Source organism: Haliaeetus albicilla, chromosome 6 (genome assembly GCF_947461875.1).
Source record: "Haliaeetus albicilla chromosome 6, bHalAlb1.1, whole genome shotgun sequence".
In the NCBI taxonomy this organism is placed as follows: Eukaryota; Metazoa; Chordata; class Aves; order Accipitriformes; family Accipitridae; genus Haliaeetus; species Haliaeetus albicilla.
The window spans coordinates 43,911,854-43,927,344 of NC_091488.1; the positions used below are offsets into that span (position 1 = coordinate 43,911,854).

General features: G+C 49.3%; 1 protein-coding gene across 2 annotated transcripts in view; it reads left to right on the forward strand.

Moving 5' to 3' along the window:
* VANGL1 (VANGL planar cell polarity protein 1) overlaps positions 1-11,395 on the forward strand; it is a 45,940-nt gene extending 34,545 nt beyond the window's left edge. For both annotated transcript variants that reach the window (XM_069785830.1, XM_069785832.1), the window contains exons 6-8: positions 1,364-1,496; positions 3,524-3,758; positions 5,025-11,395. In XM_069785830.1, the coding sequence (XP_069641931.1) occupies positions 1,364-1,496; positions 3,524-3,758; positions 5,025-5,285 (629 nt within the window). In that variant the 3' untranslated portion in view covers positions 5,286-11,395. The remainder of the gene's footprint in view (positions 1-1,363; positions 1,497-3,523; positions 3,759-5,024) is intronic.
* The last annotated feature ends 4,096 nt before the right edge of the window (positions 11,396-15,491 follow it).

The following is a 15,491-nucleotide window of genomic DNA, read 5'->3' on the forward strand; positions in this document are numbered from 1 at the left end:
AAAAGACAGTAATGCTATTAAGGCAGCCTAATTTGTTGGCAGCTTTTGTATTTGATACCGGAGTATCCAGGAAGGAAAAACATCTTGCTGTAATCTCTCTTTTATACAGAGTGGGGAGGCTCACCTTCAAAACCAGGATTTTCATCACCAGGCATAGTCAATGAGGCGAATTACAGTTCTAACCCAAATTTGGGAGATGGTGTCTCCCTCAAGCCACATCCTCCATTTTGAACGCTTGTCCTTCCCACTGCTGCACTTCAGGCTTCTGCTTGGTACCTGGTTTGTGCTTTTTAGGAAAAAATTATAGAAGTTGCCCTTGCATGAGAACAATGTTAAGCATGTCTGTGCAGTTGATTGGCCTTAACCACTGCCAGTTGAGAGTGTGCATTTTCAGAGCAGTTAGTCAGAAAAGCAGCTCTTGGTGGTTTGGAGGCAGTCCTAGACTTCTCTTATTTCCCTCTGGGTAGACCCACCTCTATCTTCTATCTAGGTAGAAGGGTTGGTAGACTCCTCTGGGGCAACATTTTTTCCTCCCTCTGCCCAAACAGCCAGAGCTGTGAGCTTCATCGGGGAGCTGCAGAACCTACTACTGTATTTTAAGGTCACTAGTTAAGGTCTTGTAGTAGACAGCTCTGTCACTTGACCGTGCGTTACAGAGCAGATTGCAACTTCCCTGTTCCTGTAGCTGTGTAGGATCTGTTAAAAGCAACAGAAACTGTAATGGCAGGTGCTGCTCAGAGTGCCATAAGAAGCTGCTACACATAAAAACCCCAGCCTACCCTATTTGCAGGACTGCTGCTTGGACAGCATCCACCCTTGTGGAAAACTCTATGCTTTGTCTAAAGGTGACCCTGCTGCCTCTGCATCCTGTTTTTCCTCCCCGTGTGTAACTGTCTGGAGTCTGGCTTTTGTTCATTCATCTCCATGTCTCATGATGTTCTTGTGTTTGTCTTTCTCCTCTTTCCAACTCCTCACTTCTTGCGCTCTCACACTGTCTTGTTGCTGAAATGCGGTGTGTTCCAGCTGCCCTTGCCTTCAAACTGAAAACATATATAATGGGTGGTAAGTTGCATCCTTGGCATGTGCACCTCACCTCTGCCTTTGTGTATGTTGCGTGAGATCCTTCATCCCAACTAACTTCCCTCGTCTGTGTGCCAAAGCCCCCTCTCAGCCCGTTACGCCTAGCAGGGTTTCTACCAGAGCTCCTGAGGACTGGGGAAGGGTTTATAGGTTTGGCTGGGAAGGCTGGAGCCACAGAGCACTTGTGACAGATGCTGTGGGGTGCTGGTCTGTCCCAGCCCCAGTCCTGTGGCAGTAACGCTGCCTTTCTTGTCTCCTTGTTGCTCGTCCTCGCCTCCTGAAGGCCCAGGGAACAACGCGTCGGGGCAGTCTCGTGCCATGATTGCAGCTGCAGCCCGTCGCAGGGACTCCAGTCACAACGAGCTCTACTACGAAGAGGCTGACCACGAGCGTCGAGTGAAAAAACGCCGTGCAAGGTAAAGCTGTCCCTTCCCGGGTGCCGTGCCGCTCCTCGGTCGCGTGGGGCTTGCCAAGCCTGGCGAGAGGGGGGACCCGTGATTAAGGGCTGGGGCTTGGTTGTAAATCTGTCACATCAAAGCAGCATATGAAACCCAGATGTATAAGGGATGGTGACAGCTTGCAACTGGAATTATCTGAAGAACATGCGTAAAGCAGAGCTCATGTATATTATGCAGATAAGCTAATGCAATGTCATGGATTAAGGAACAGTCCAGTGCTTGACAAATCTGTAGTTACTTGCTGTAGGAAATCCTGTTATTTTCCCCCATGCTCAGGCTTTCGTCTTAGCTCAAGTAATCCAGGGACAGGATGAACGGAGCACTTGGTGTTGCCTGTTCATGGGCAAGAATATTTGTGTTTGCAGACTACTGAAAGGGGCAGTCTGACTGCCCTTTTCAGTGAGTTGGGGAACAAAGACGTGAGCGGAAGCGGTTACGTTTTATTTTGCAACATAGGTATGTTTTCTGCCAGTCACACTTAGGCTGCAGAGTTGATGCTTTGTTGAGGTGACCCGAGATAGTGTCTCTATTTGCTCTGGAGCCTAATTACAGTTTGTAGTTAACACACCTAACAGTTTGAGGCAAGTTGCTTGCGGACAGGCACCCCTGAACTGAGCTGTGTTTAGAAGGACTGTGCCGTAACTGGAAGGAGCTGGCTTGTTTTGTGTTTTCTTTTGGCAGTTTATATTTCATTGGGAAAGTGCTGGCACGGTGTCCCCCACCTAGCCTGCTTCAGTCTGACCTGTGCTCTATAGCCACTGTCTTTTGGGCTCTCTTCAAGCCTTGGAGCAACTGGAGCTTAAGCTTTTCTTTCCGTGCAGTGTAGCATCCTAACTCAGGCACATCTCCCTTGCTTGCTGAGTTTCGTTAGAACAGCTGCTTAGTCAGAGGTAAACAATCAGTCACTAGAAGATCAGGCCAGATGTTTCAAAGGAGGAAGGTTAGAGCTGCAACAAAAAGACACGAGGAGATTAGAAACTGATTTCTACCCCCCCACCTCCCCCAAGTCAAATTAAACAAAATGGGCAGGGGTCAGGGCTTCTCATGCTGTTCCTTATATATAGTCTGAATGTGGTACGCTATACCTCTGCCTCTCGTGAGGCAGCTTCCCCTGGCTTTAAGATGCTTTGGATATTGAGGGCAGCGTGGACAGTAGTTGGCGACTTGAGTGGAAATCTAGTGTGAAACAAGTCCTATCTGGAGGGGCAAAAGAGTTTTGTTGGGTGACTCTTTCATTATCGTTGCTTTTTCCTCACTAACTGCAGCGTGGCTCCTCACATGTTACTTAGTACTGGGTTAACTTGCAAGTGCCATGTGGCATCTGTTTGCCTTTTTATGGTGTGGTCTTGGTGTTTACTCACCTGTGCCAACACAGGAATGCTTTGCAGAGGATGTCTCTAGCTGCAGCGAAGACGGGAGTCCTGTCACTGTTCAGCGGAGGGGTGCAGAGCAATCATTCGGCAGCACAAGTTCTGTACCTGGTTGGTGTAAATCGGAGCAGACTGCAGCTTGAGAGCACAGATAGTCTTGGAACAGTCTGTGTCCTGGGTCATGCTCTTTTATAGCCAGCCTCTTCCTGACTGCTTGCCCGTCCTTATGCTTCACACTGCAGTACTGTATGCTGGAACCGTTGTTTTAAAAGACATGCATTGAACGCAAGGGCAGCTGTGTCTTGTTTGAATCATGTAGCTGATGTTTATGCTGTGTTGGCAGAACTAAGTACGACACTCAGGCTTTTAAAGTCTTAATCCTGGTTTATGATCCTCAGTTGCTCGATGGCTCGGGCAAGGAAAGAAAAGCTGCTATCTACCCCTCAGACTGTCAGTAGAGAAGATTTTATGTAGATTGCCTGATGGCAGGCAGTGACTCAGTGGCAGAGATGGGAATAGGAGCTTGTAAATCCTGACTCCCAGGCTCTGCCTTAACCACAGACCCATCCTACTTCTCTTGTTATGACTCTTGTTGTCCTGATTTTCCTTCTGCAGGCTCGTGGTTGCAGTAGAGGAGGCTTTCACTCACATCAAACGCCTCCAGGCAGAGGAACAGCAGAAAGCTCCAGGAGAGATGATGGACCCCCGAGAAGCAGCCCAGGCAATCTTCCCGTCCATGGCAAGAGCTCTGCAGAAGTACCTTCGCACTACCCGCCAGCAACAGTACCACAGCATGGAGAGCATCTTGCAACACTTGTCCTTCTGCATCACCAATAACATGACACCAAAGGTAACGCTTTCTCTAATGTTGTTGCAAGAAGGAGGGAGAAGGGGATGGCACATCTGCGTGTGCACGCAGAACACAAAATTGTCAAGGGAGGTGAGTGGTGGTTTTCATAGTTGCTGCCTGTGATATCAGTGCATTGTAGGTTGCCTCGGGTCTTAAAAGGAAGTAACGTTTCCTCTACAGCATCTTTTGTCTCTGTTGTCTCTCAAGTGCCTATGAGATAATTGTTCTCATATCCAGTTCAGCAAAAGGAGTGCCAAAGAAGTGTTTGAGATGGTGGCCTTGAGTCACAGGGAATTCTCCCAGGTGGCTCATGGTATAGCAGCATGATGCAGGTGGCAACCTGCAAAGGACCGTTTTTGGTTTGGTTTGGTTTGGGTTTTTTGTCCCTTCTGCAGTGCTGCATTTTGGACTGCTTCTAATTACTTCCTAAATCCCTGTCTGTCTGAATGTTTCTAATTTGTGGACCGCTTGGTCAAATGTCAGTTTGCTGCTTCACGCCCTGACTGTGCCTGTTGACTTGCAGACACAGAGAGGGACTGAATGATGAGGGAAATGGGTCACACAATCCCTCTCCGACTCTCTACCTTCCCCTCTAAGAATACCCCACAATCCTAGAGAAGGGTTAGAAATGCGAGAATTTACTCCTGGGCGTTTACCGCAGACTTACTACACTAGGAGCAGAAATGCTGTCAAGAGATGGGGCTTAGCATCCCCTCGCTGGGATCCACCTGGGACCTCACCCAGGTATGCAAGGGGGAGTTCTGCTGCCATTAAGACTGTAAAGGAGACTTTAAAACACAAGCACTGTCAAACGGCGTTCCCTGTTCTGCTTTCAGTTTTGCAGCCTTAGTCAGGCTGCAAACATGGAAACCTCTGCTTTCCACCGTAGCTTGGCCTGGAGAAGGGAGGGCCAGCTAGTCCATGTTCCTGTCTGGGACTGCGGTTTTGGGATGTGTTATGGGGCTGGTAGGGGAGAAATGACCTGTACTGAACTGCTGCTGGATGGCAGTGCTGATAGCAGAAGTCAGGGCTATAGCTTTGCAAGCTTGCTGGGATGGACTGAAAGAGGATCTCCTGGTGTTTGTGCTCCTGGGGTCTGAAAAACTGGGAGGGACTGGGGAGACGATGTCTCCTGAGGTACGGAAGCTGAAACAATTTGCAGCATGGCAAGCCCATGCTCGCAGAGCTGTATCTGGGGATGGGAAGAGAGCATCAACGCAGAGCGAGCTGTGGGGCCGGTGCTAACGCGTGTCCCTCTCTCGGCAGGCATTCCTGGAGCGTTACCTCAACCCAGGCCCAACCCTCCAGTACGACAGGGATCGCTGGTTCTCCAAGCAGTGGACTCTTGTCAGTGAGGAATCGGTCACAAGTGGGTTACAAGACGGCATTGTGTTTGTCCTCAAGTGCTTGGACTTCAGCCTTGTTGTTAATGTGAAGAAAATCCCCTTCATCAAACTCTCAGAAGAGTTTATAGACCCTAAATCGCATAAATTTGTCCTCCGCTTACAGTCTGAGACTTCAGTCTAAGGGATTTTGAGGGTGGGTTGTTTGGGGATTTTTTTTTTTTTTCAATATTGTGCTTTTGGGTTTAATTTCCCCAATGCTGACTGAAACTGGCAGATGATGGACCAGTAATATTTGACCATCTGCACTTTATTTGGAAAGGGGAGGGGGGAGTTGAGATATCTTATCTGGAAAGAAATATCTTAAGAGGCGACAGGGTGACTTGGCTCGGTTAGCTCAGCCTTGGAGACAGAACAGACTTTTTTTTTTTTTCCTTTCCCCCTCCCCAGCATACTGTAAATCTCACACTCGCTCTTTCTCTGCACTATTGCAACGTTGGTATTTTTGTTGGAGCGCTGCCTTATGCTGTGTGCGCGCCTGCGCTTTTGCATCTCTGCTTTCACTACCTGTAGCTGTTTCTGAGAGTGGTTGCTCACCTCTCTGCTATAGAAATCTGCTTCCGTGGGGGTGTGGCAGTCCCTGTTCGCTTGGAGAGGAAAGGGTATCAAAGGGTGGGTGTGAGAGGGCTGCTTCTATGAGCCACCTAATCTGGAGACTGAAGACTTTTATTCTTTTCCTCCTCTCCATATGCCCTCTTCTGTTGGTGCTGGACCTGTATGAGCATAGTGGGATGGTTTTGCTCTCTGTGTCTCTGTGAAGTTGCTTGTCTTGAAATAGATCAGCCCATCTTGCAGCTGTTAAAATTTAATTTTTTTTTTTTTTTTAAACCAGTGCTAGTTAGTGAAACTGTTCTGTGTGACACAGATCCCGTTTATCTCTCACCTGCTTCCCTCTGTCCTGCTTGCCTGCATCTTGGTCAGGCACTCCCACGGCTCCCCATTTCTGTCCTCTTCTGTCTGGCTTTCCGAATGGGTTTCTCCAGCCACGGTCCCCTCAGGGTCTGCCTTACCATCGCTTCCTTTTGCACCTGCAAGGGCTGTGTGTTTGCACTGGGACAGGGTAGGTAAGTAGCTGGCCCCTCAGATAAATCACAGACCCTCCCTACGTCTGACAGCATCTTTGAGGGGAAGGGGGGTGCAGGCAGGAATGTGCCTCTCCCTCTCTAGCCGGCTTCAAGTGTGTCTGGAGGAAAGATGGGCAAAAGCACTTCCCTCCTTGAGAGGAGCCGGGGAAGGGCCGACCTCTGCCATGTGCACTTGCTTTGGAGAGCTGCTGTGCTCTGGAAACACTGCAGTGTGTCCTTCCCCACCATATGCCTTCAGCTATAGTGAATAAATACCAAACTATGTCCGAATGTTGAAAACCTGCCTGCCTTTCTTGGCCTTTCTCTACTGCAGGAGCTTCTGCTTGGTGCTGGGATCTGCTCCTGAGAGATGCAGTTTTGTTTATAAGGCTGCCTTTGCCCATCAGTGCAGCTTTCACATGCAACTTTAGTGTCACCTGAGTTTTATGGGGTTTTGGCAGGTTTGCTTTTAACGATGAGCCTAAAGCGATGTCTGAAGTCTGATTGCTGGCACAGGGCATCGCATGACTCCGGAGCCAGCTCCAAGGCTGGCAGTGACCTGCCTTCTGTCAGGTCCCTCTGAGACGCCCCCAGCTCTGTGGCAGTGGATTTGCATGTGTGAATGCAAATGCTCGATTCATTCTGCCCGGTCTTTTGCCATGCAAATAGCTCTATCAGGCGGGATCTGACCTGCTCTCCATACCGATGTCTTAACACAGAGGGCCCCAATTCAGCGAGGTACGTAAGCCAGTGCCTTTCATTACCAGGGTGCGTTGTCTTCCGAGGGGGGCTGTGACAGCCCCTCCTGACCCCTTGGCCTTCCCTGGGCTCCTCCAGCACCTTGTGAGGTTGCCTCCACGCTCCCACCAGCACAAGGTGGGCCGGCTAAGATTGGGGCTCTTGTTAGTCCTGCGTGGCATGGCTGGTGTGGGCTGGCCGGTGCCCACCAGAAGCTGGTGGGAGGGAGCAGCCACCTTAAGCAGGTGTGCTGGAGACAGGGGTCCAGCTTCTTCCAGCTTCAGCAGCACTGGAGCTGCATGTCCAACAGCACCTGCGGATAGTCCTCTTGGGGTCAAGGGAGCACCTCAGTGAGCGAGGGTCTAAAGTGGTGATTCCCCATCCAAGTGACACTTGCCGTGTCCCGCACCTTTCTTACAAGTGCACGGTAGTCACCTGGATCCTGCCTTCTCCATGTAATGTGCCAGATGTGGTTGTGAAGAAACTAGATGGTGTGGTACATGATGGTATCAGGCCCACGTCCCTTAAAGGATAGGAAGCAGGTAGAGCTCTCCCTTCTCTAAACTTAGTGTTTGGGTTTCTTTCTAGGTCAGGCTTTCTGGTAGTCTGTATGGGGACTCTGTTATTGAATGTGGCCTTTGCAGTGTTTTATTTTGAAAAAAAAAATAGATTGGTTTATTCCTTTTTTTTTAATTTAAAAAAAAGGAGGGGGAGCATATAATATCTCACACTTGGCTCTCCTAAAGGTGTGTGTATCTGGCTTTTATGATGCGCATAACCAGCAAGGTGGGAGAGACTGGGAGTAGCTTGGGAGACTATGGAGCACTTATGCCTGTGTGGAGGCTACTGCCTACAGCTAAATTGGCTCATTTCTGTGAAGCCGGAACAAGAACCACCTTGCTGGGGGCTTGGGTGTGCTGTATGCGTGAGAGTACCTTGTCACAGGCACCTCTGTAAAACTTTCTTACTTTCCCAGGATTTCCTTTCCCTTTCCTTTTCCCTCCCCCATGAAGGGGTTGTCTGACAGTATCTGCTCAGGAGACTCATGTCTTAATTGCGTTAAATCCTTGAACACATGGAGAACCAGACGGAAGCGGCGTGTGCTCACTCTGGGTCTGCTTCCTCATCTGTGTGCTGTGGTTCAGCGCTGCCTTTTCTCCCTGCCGCCGAAAAGGACACTGTCAACGGGGGCCAACTCCTGCATTAAACGCTCTTCCCTGTGTCAGCAGCCTGACTGCTTTGCCTGATGAAATCTGAAGGAGAGGACTTGGCCTCCCAGTCTCTTTAGAGGTGCAACCTGCTTAAGGGTGAGGACAGACTAAAAGGGGAATCGGGACTCCTGAGTATTCCCTGTGTTTGGTTTTTTATGACATTTTATTTTTCAGGGTCTCTCTTGCTTCCCCTCTCTGTGCAAAATCAGGGGACCACTGTCATACCTACCTCACTGGGGTGTTGTGAGGCTAAACTCAACTTGTCGTCAAGTGCTTTGAGATCCACGGATAGATCTGTGGCATCTGTAGGAATTCAGACTCTTTATAAAAATACTGAGCGGGGAGAGCAGACTGGTTTGTTTAACTCTGTTTATAGCCAGCTAATGAGTAAGAATCGAGTCACAGGGAACGAAGCTCTGATCCAAATCCTGCAGTCCTTAGTTCTGCAGAGCTTGCCAAGAGTTGAGCGTAAATAAGGCTTGTAGGGTTTGCCAGCCAAGTGCAGGCTGTTTTCCTCTGAATCCCTCTCCTATCCTGCACTGTCTCCTTGCACATATTCTCCTTCCTTTCTCCCAGCCTGGATCCTTGTACCTGGCTGGGAATTGGTTGTTTTTTTAGAATTCAGGTGGTTTATAAGACAACTCTGTTGGTGGTGAAGTGGACAATGCCCCCCTCAGAGGAGATCCTTGCACTGGACATCCTTCACTAAAGGCTGAACCATTCGATAGGGTGCCGTGTTGCCTAGCCAGGAGTGGTGTTGCCCCACTCCTCTCTTCCATGTTGGCTTTTTTCCTGGGACTCTCAAGTATGCTGCTTGGATACTTTAAAGGCTTTGGTTTTTTGTTCTCAGATTTGTTACAGCCTAAATCCAAAGCCATGCTGAGATCTTCCAAAACCAGATGCAGCTAAGACTTTCAGCTGTTCCGGAGCAGATGAAAATGGCTGTGGGTTTCCACGAAGGCTGGCTTTCTCTTTTATGGCTAAAGAGTGAAAGGTTTGCATTTCTTGCAGCTTCTAGGAGCGTAGGGGCCAATATTAGACCCTTAATATCTTGCCAGTCCTGTCACTAGGCCTAGGCAAAGGTTGCTAGCCTATCTGTTAGCCTCTCATTGCTGCTTGGCTGCACCCATCCGTGTGTAGGTCCTGTGGGGCTGCCCCAGGTCTCAGACTCCTTTCCTACTCGCAGGAGCAGAGCTGGCAGCGCTCTCAGAAGTGTAAGCATTTTAGCACTCTCCTCCATAGCGTGCAACTACCAGTTTGCACCCTGTGGAGGGGAGATGTTGCCACCCACACCCCCCGTAGGCAGCAGGGTGGCTGGGGAGGGATGCACCGTGCATGAGAAGGTGGTGTGATGCGGCTTGCTCGCAGAGCGAGGCCAGCTCCTGCTTCTGGGGTTGTCTTGGGTGCCTTCAAGAGCAATTCCCCCTGAAGGGGGATATTGGAGAGAAAGGCAGATCTGATTTCAGCCTCTGTCAGCTATTCCTCTGACTTCTGCCTCTAAAAGTTTCCCTGCCAGCAACTTCAGTCACTCCAGCTCCATCCCCTCCTCCCTGTGTTTTTTTCCCTGAAGTTCCCTAGTGAGGCAGAACAAGTATCTGCTGGGATGGGAGGTGCTGGGGCTGGAGTTTGGAGCTCGGGGGCAGCTCACGATAAGGTGCAAGTTTGGGGGAGATCTGAACAAATCCCAACCCTCACGGAGCCTCTTAACCTTTTCCTTTGGGATGGGGATCTCCATGCAAAGCCTGGGGAATCTGCTGTTGCCAAGCATGCCAAAAGCTGCAGGGAAGCAGTTTCTGAAGCTGGCCCTGCATAAGTAGCTTTTAAAAGTCTTGTTTGAGATGTGCTCATTTCCAGCACTTGCTGCTGAAGAAACTGAAAAGATCCATACTGTGCTAAATGTGGAAACCTATTCAAGCCAGTTTCATCTTGCTTACCAAAACTTGTAAATCTGCCCTTTTCAAAGGTAAGACAAAAGTCTTGCAGTCTTTTGCAAAAATGCTGTAGTCTGGTCCCAGACTGCGCTGTTCAGTTGCGCTCGGTTCTGCCCTGCTGTATGAGCGCTGTTCAGGAGATGTCAGTTTTCTCATTCAGCTTGTGCGTGTCTATGTGCTTTTTCCCCGTATAGGTGTGTGCATTATACATGTCTAAAGCCTCAAGCCAGGCTTGGTGGTTCAGTGTTTAAACTGTGTTAAGAAGGAAGTGCTCTTGGGATTGAGCTGTTTGGGTGTTTTGTTTTTTTGTTTTTTTGTTTTTTTTTTTAAAAGTAACCCCCCTCCCCTCCAAACCCCAAATTTCTGTTCACCTAAGAGATGGCTTTGGGCCATGAAGTCTCCTACAGGAATACAGATCTTCCTGCATTCAGGCTGCTGCCTCTGATAGACGATGACCAAAAGTTGCCGTTTCCGACAGCCACTCCGTGACCGGTGCGGATTGCTTTGGAATACTCCTGAGCTGGGTCCCTGCCACACCAGTGGTACAGCTGGTGTTATCTGCCCCTCTGCATCCCTCCAAGAGACTGCATTATTTTTTTTTTTTTAATCCCCATAACATACCGAAGCCGTGCGGGCAGCAGGCAGCCAGCCCTGCCCTATGTGTGCTCTGCCCAGAGAGGGAATCCTTCCCTCCGGCTGCTTCCCGGGCACCTCTCACCAGCGCTAACGATGCTTGGGAGTATCTCCTGCGTGCACGGGGGGATGCTGTGGCTCGCTACCTGCACAGACGTAACTGTGAAGGAATCTTACACTCTTCTGTGCCTGTTTCTTTGATTCAGCGTTATTGTGTCTTGGGGAAGGGGGTGGGAGCAAATGCCCTTCCCTCGCCCTCTTTTGATCACTGTGTAATACTCTTTTTCTACACAAACTGTGTATAGTAAGATGGGTTTTGCCAAGGTTTTCTAATTAATAGACACTAACCAGCATTTCTCTCTCCTTTTTTTTTTTTTTTTTTTTTTGTTGTTTGTTTTCTCTTTGCACATGTGACTTTAGCTGCAATGGTACATGGTCTTTCTGTTCTTTTTCTAATCGTGAACTTAAGTAAGCAAATTCCTGGTGTCTGTGACATTAATGCACTGTGGGTCTAGCCTAGTAAATTGTTCTGTTCCAAGCTGGGTTCTCTTAAGTTATAGCTGGATGGGGTTTTGTTGTTTTTAAACTGAAACATAAAACCGTTTTACACTTTGCATATTTTGTACAGTAAAATTCTGGAAATAAACTGAAACCAGATTTGATTGTCCCACTCCTTCCTCTTATCCTTTCAGAAAAAAAAAAAAAAAAAAGCTTTTCTGGCCTTCAAGCATTCCTTAGCTGTGGCTGGGAGGGGCCCTGCAAACATGTGGTTTAACCTTTTTGAGGCTGTCTTTTTGTCGTTCTAGACCTTTCTGATCTGCCCTGCCACAATGAAATGCAAACTCATTTATCACTCCTGAAGAAAGACTGGTAGGTGACTGCTTTGAACACCTGAAATCTCAAATGATGGGGGAGCAAATGCAGCTGGGGGGGTGGCACAACTGGAGCGGGAACAGGTTTTTCTGCCTCCTGTCTTCTCATAGTTTGCACACAAATTATGAAGCGCAGGGTTCATTGCCGAATTCCTTATTTGGACCTGGTGGGGAGGAGGAGTGGCGAGAGGCAGAAAAGCCAGTGCTCCTTGTTTGTGTGGATGTGAGCTTGTGCTCCGCTCAAACAATGCGCAGGGATCTCGCCTCAACAGCACCCCTGGGTGCGGCTTTCCCCACCTCCAGTTTCCATCACCGGCATACCGAGAGCTCGGAAAGACCGAGGAAACGTGGGAGCAGCCTTCTTCCCTAGACAGTCTTTAGTACCTGCTTTTCAGGAAAGCCCCCTTTAATGGGGAGTACCTGGCCTGGCAGTTTTGCCCTGCCCAGCGGATCTCCTCGGTGGCTTCGACTGCTGGAAAAATCCACAGGATGCTGCTGTGCAGTGAAAAACAGAGTGCAGCAGTTGTGGAGATAAGCAGCAGCACGCGCATAAACGCTGGTGGAGAGAAACAGCCAAACGGCTAATTCTCTGCTTGGGAGGAGATGGATTTATTTAGGCTGGAGAGAACTGAACGGAGGCCCAGGAGGAAGCAGGAAGGGTGGGATGGCGGTGTGCTCGGTCCTGCCTCCTGCCCTCCCTTGATCTCTCGGCTTTTGATCTGTCCCCCTCATCCTGCCGGTGCTTTGGCGGTGCCCAGCTCTGGGCTGTTCGTAGCGCGGCTCCTGGAGATGGGCAGGGAAAGGAAACAACGCTGCTACTGCCCTGCAGAGCCCGTGATGGGTGCGCAGCCGTTGCTGGTCCCATCCTGCCCCTCAGAGGAAGACCTGACTTTGCCGGACCGGAGCTGTGTAGGGAAAGGCTCTGTGGGAGCCGGCTGCAGGTGTGTCGCGGGAAGGTGGAAGAAGCAGGAATTTGGCACAAACGAGATAATGGGCTTGTCAGCCTCATCCTGGGCTCTTAGCCTTGAGAGTTGTGTCTTTACATACAAGTTCAGCACGCTCTGTTTTCATTTGTGGCTTAGTGCTGATACCGAATCAACACCCAATTGCTGCCATTCGTGGCACTTTCTCTCCTGCCGTGGGTTGTGGAGGCTGATGGAAGGAACAGGCTTTGCTAGAGGGACTAGTTCCCTTGGCCTTCGCCCAGAGCTCAGCAATCTGAATCATAAGGGGCTGTGGTGCGTAGCTCAGCAGAAATTAGAGCTGAGGGTGCTGTTCTGGTTTGGTCAAGTCCTTCACTGGAGTTGCGAGGGTCTTTGAGGTGTGGTGAAGCCTCAGGTGCAACGGTGGGTTAAGTATTACCGACCCAAACCTCTGACAAAAGGGGGATGGAGGCTTTCACTGGCAAACAATGCTTGGAGGGAGCCGCTGTGCTGAACTAGAGGTAAGCACCTTCTGCCTGAAGGACACACCAGACGAGGGTCACTTGAGAAGGAGATGCCCCTCTTGCAGTGTCCTTCTTGACCGTAAGGCTGTGGTTACCCTGAGACAGCACAGCAGTGACCGCTGGGGTAGAGTATTTGGTGGCTGAAGTGTGGCTTAATAACCGAGAAGATCGATGGAGCCCAGTAGGTGATGGGACCAGGCCACACAGTTACGGACGGTCAGGGAACACCAGCTTTGGGGAATTCAGTGGGGGAGGTATGGGGTAAAGGGGCTGCATGCAGTCAGGGTATAACAAATGGGTTAGGAAAGGGGTTTGTCACCTTAGGCAACTGGGTCCAGAGCCTTGTGTGAAGCAGTAGGAACGCTCCACTGTACAATATTGTTAGCCAAATTAATAGTTCAGTGGAACATCTGGCTGTGGAGTTGGGCAGGGCTTCAAACCCCAAAACAGCTTCTGCCGGGGCTATGTACTGGTTCTGCTGTCTCAGCCCCAGAGCTGAACTCCTGGGAGGTACAGGGAGGGATTGAACTTGAGGGTTTCAGGGGACCCTGGGGCTCGGGGCCGGTGGGGTGGGCGAGAGGGGAAGGGCATCTCTCAGCAGGACACGGTGTCTCCTCACAGCGTGCGGGAAGGGAAGGTGTGTTGGGAGTTGGCCAAGCAGAGGGCTTTGATTTGTCTTTCAACACCGCTCCCGAGTTTATGTTGGACTGGGAAGGTGGTGGGTTTAGGTTACAGACCTTTCCGGCACTGACAGATAATCCGCTGGGGCAGGGGTGTCCGTTCCCTTTTCATGTGCGCATCCATGCGCTGCTGGGTCGGGAGGTGCTGAGAGAAGAGAGAGCGCCGAGCGTAACAGGTCTGCAGATGGAGGTGGGGACGGTGTAGCGGGGTGGTTGCATATGCATACATCACTATCTGTGAACCAGGTTACCTGAGTTGCTTTGAAATGCTGTAACAAGTTTTATAGCCCTGCTGTGAGCATGTGTGCTGGTTTATGCTGACGTGTTGCTAGAAAAATGGAGAGTACCTCAAGCGGGAAGAAAGCTGTTTTCTTCTTTCTCCCCATCTCCCTGTCCCTCTCCGTAATGAACTTGGAAAAGGTTGTGCGTTGTGTTTTGTTTTTCTTTTTTTTTTTTTTTTTTTTTTTCCCTGGCCACCGCTTATATAGTGGTCTGTGATCAGGTTGAGGCCCACTGCAAGACTGCCAGCCTGCTCCAAAACCCTGAGCCGATCTTCCCTTCCTCCAAAATCCGGGGAGCTGAATGGAGTGAAGATGGGCACTTCTGTACATGACCCAAGGCTTGCTCTGGTTCCAGCTCAGCTAATGCAAAGAACCTGAGGACACCAAGTGCCCTCACACAGCAGTACTGCTGCTTGCCAGCCTCCCAAAATCCGTGGGTCCTGCCCACGGTTGTTTGCTGGTGGGGCCACGGCCAAGACAAAGGGAACAATCAGGTTTTGGGCTCTGCGTGGGCAGCACTAAATACAATTTAGAAGAGGCAGAAGGGAGATATCTTTTACCTTGTGGATGTGCACTTGGGATAGCTCACTGCAGCCACCTTGCTTATGTATCAAAATACGGAGGAAGCAGCAAAACCTCGAGAGAGACAGTAAGACAAGGAGGAGGCAACGTGAAGTCAGTGGAAGAGACCTTGGAGAATAGGGTGTGGTTTTTCCCTCCAGCATCCTTAGAAACATGAAGGTACAAAGATTTTAAAAACAGACACCACAAATTGCTCTAGGCAGGAAGCTGCTCTGTAAACTGAAACATTTTAAGTCTCTTCCAAAGGCAAAAATCAGGCTTCCAAATGCTTAGACATCTATAGTCTTGGATGTCTTTTTTTTTCTTTTTTTTTTTTTTTTTTTCCTTCCTTACTACTTGAAAAGGTAGCATGAATGAAAAGTGGATGCATGGAGAGAAGGGAGTCCTTAATAAAACACATTTGATTCAGCCTCTCTGAAAGTTTTAAGAGACACTCAGAACTTTTTAGCTTTTTGGACCTCTCTTCAGCACGAGTCAGATGCTGTGGGCATGCTTTAAAAGAGGGAATGAGAAGGAGCTGATTATATCTGGGCCACAGATGTGAAACAGATCTGCAAACCTTTTAGCTTCTATTTTGTAAAAGCTCATTCTTGAGTACTTATAATACCAGATCCTACAGTTGATTATAATTTTGCTTTGTAAGTGGTTGGGAGAAACTGGTTTAGTAATTCAGTAACTAGTCTGTGGGAAGCTGTGCAAATTCCTTCAGCGATTTCATTTTGCGGGGACTAAAATGTTCTTCAAACATTTAGTTACTTTTGTCAGTCAATAGCCTCTTTCTTTGTCACTAACAGGAGCAGGGCTTTGACACGTTGGATTGAATTTTAAAGCAAAAAATCTAACACCAGACAAATTTCAGGGCTGCTCTCTGGTCAAACATCATTTTATTTT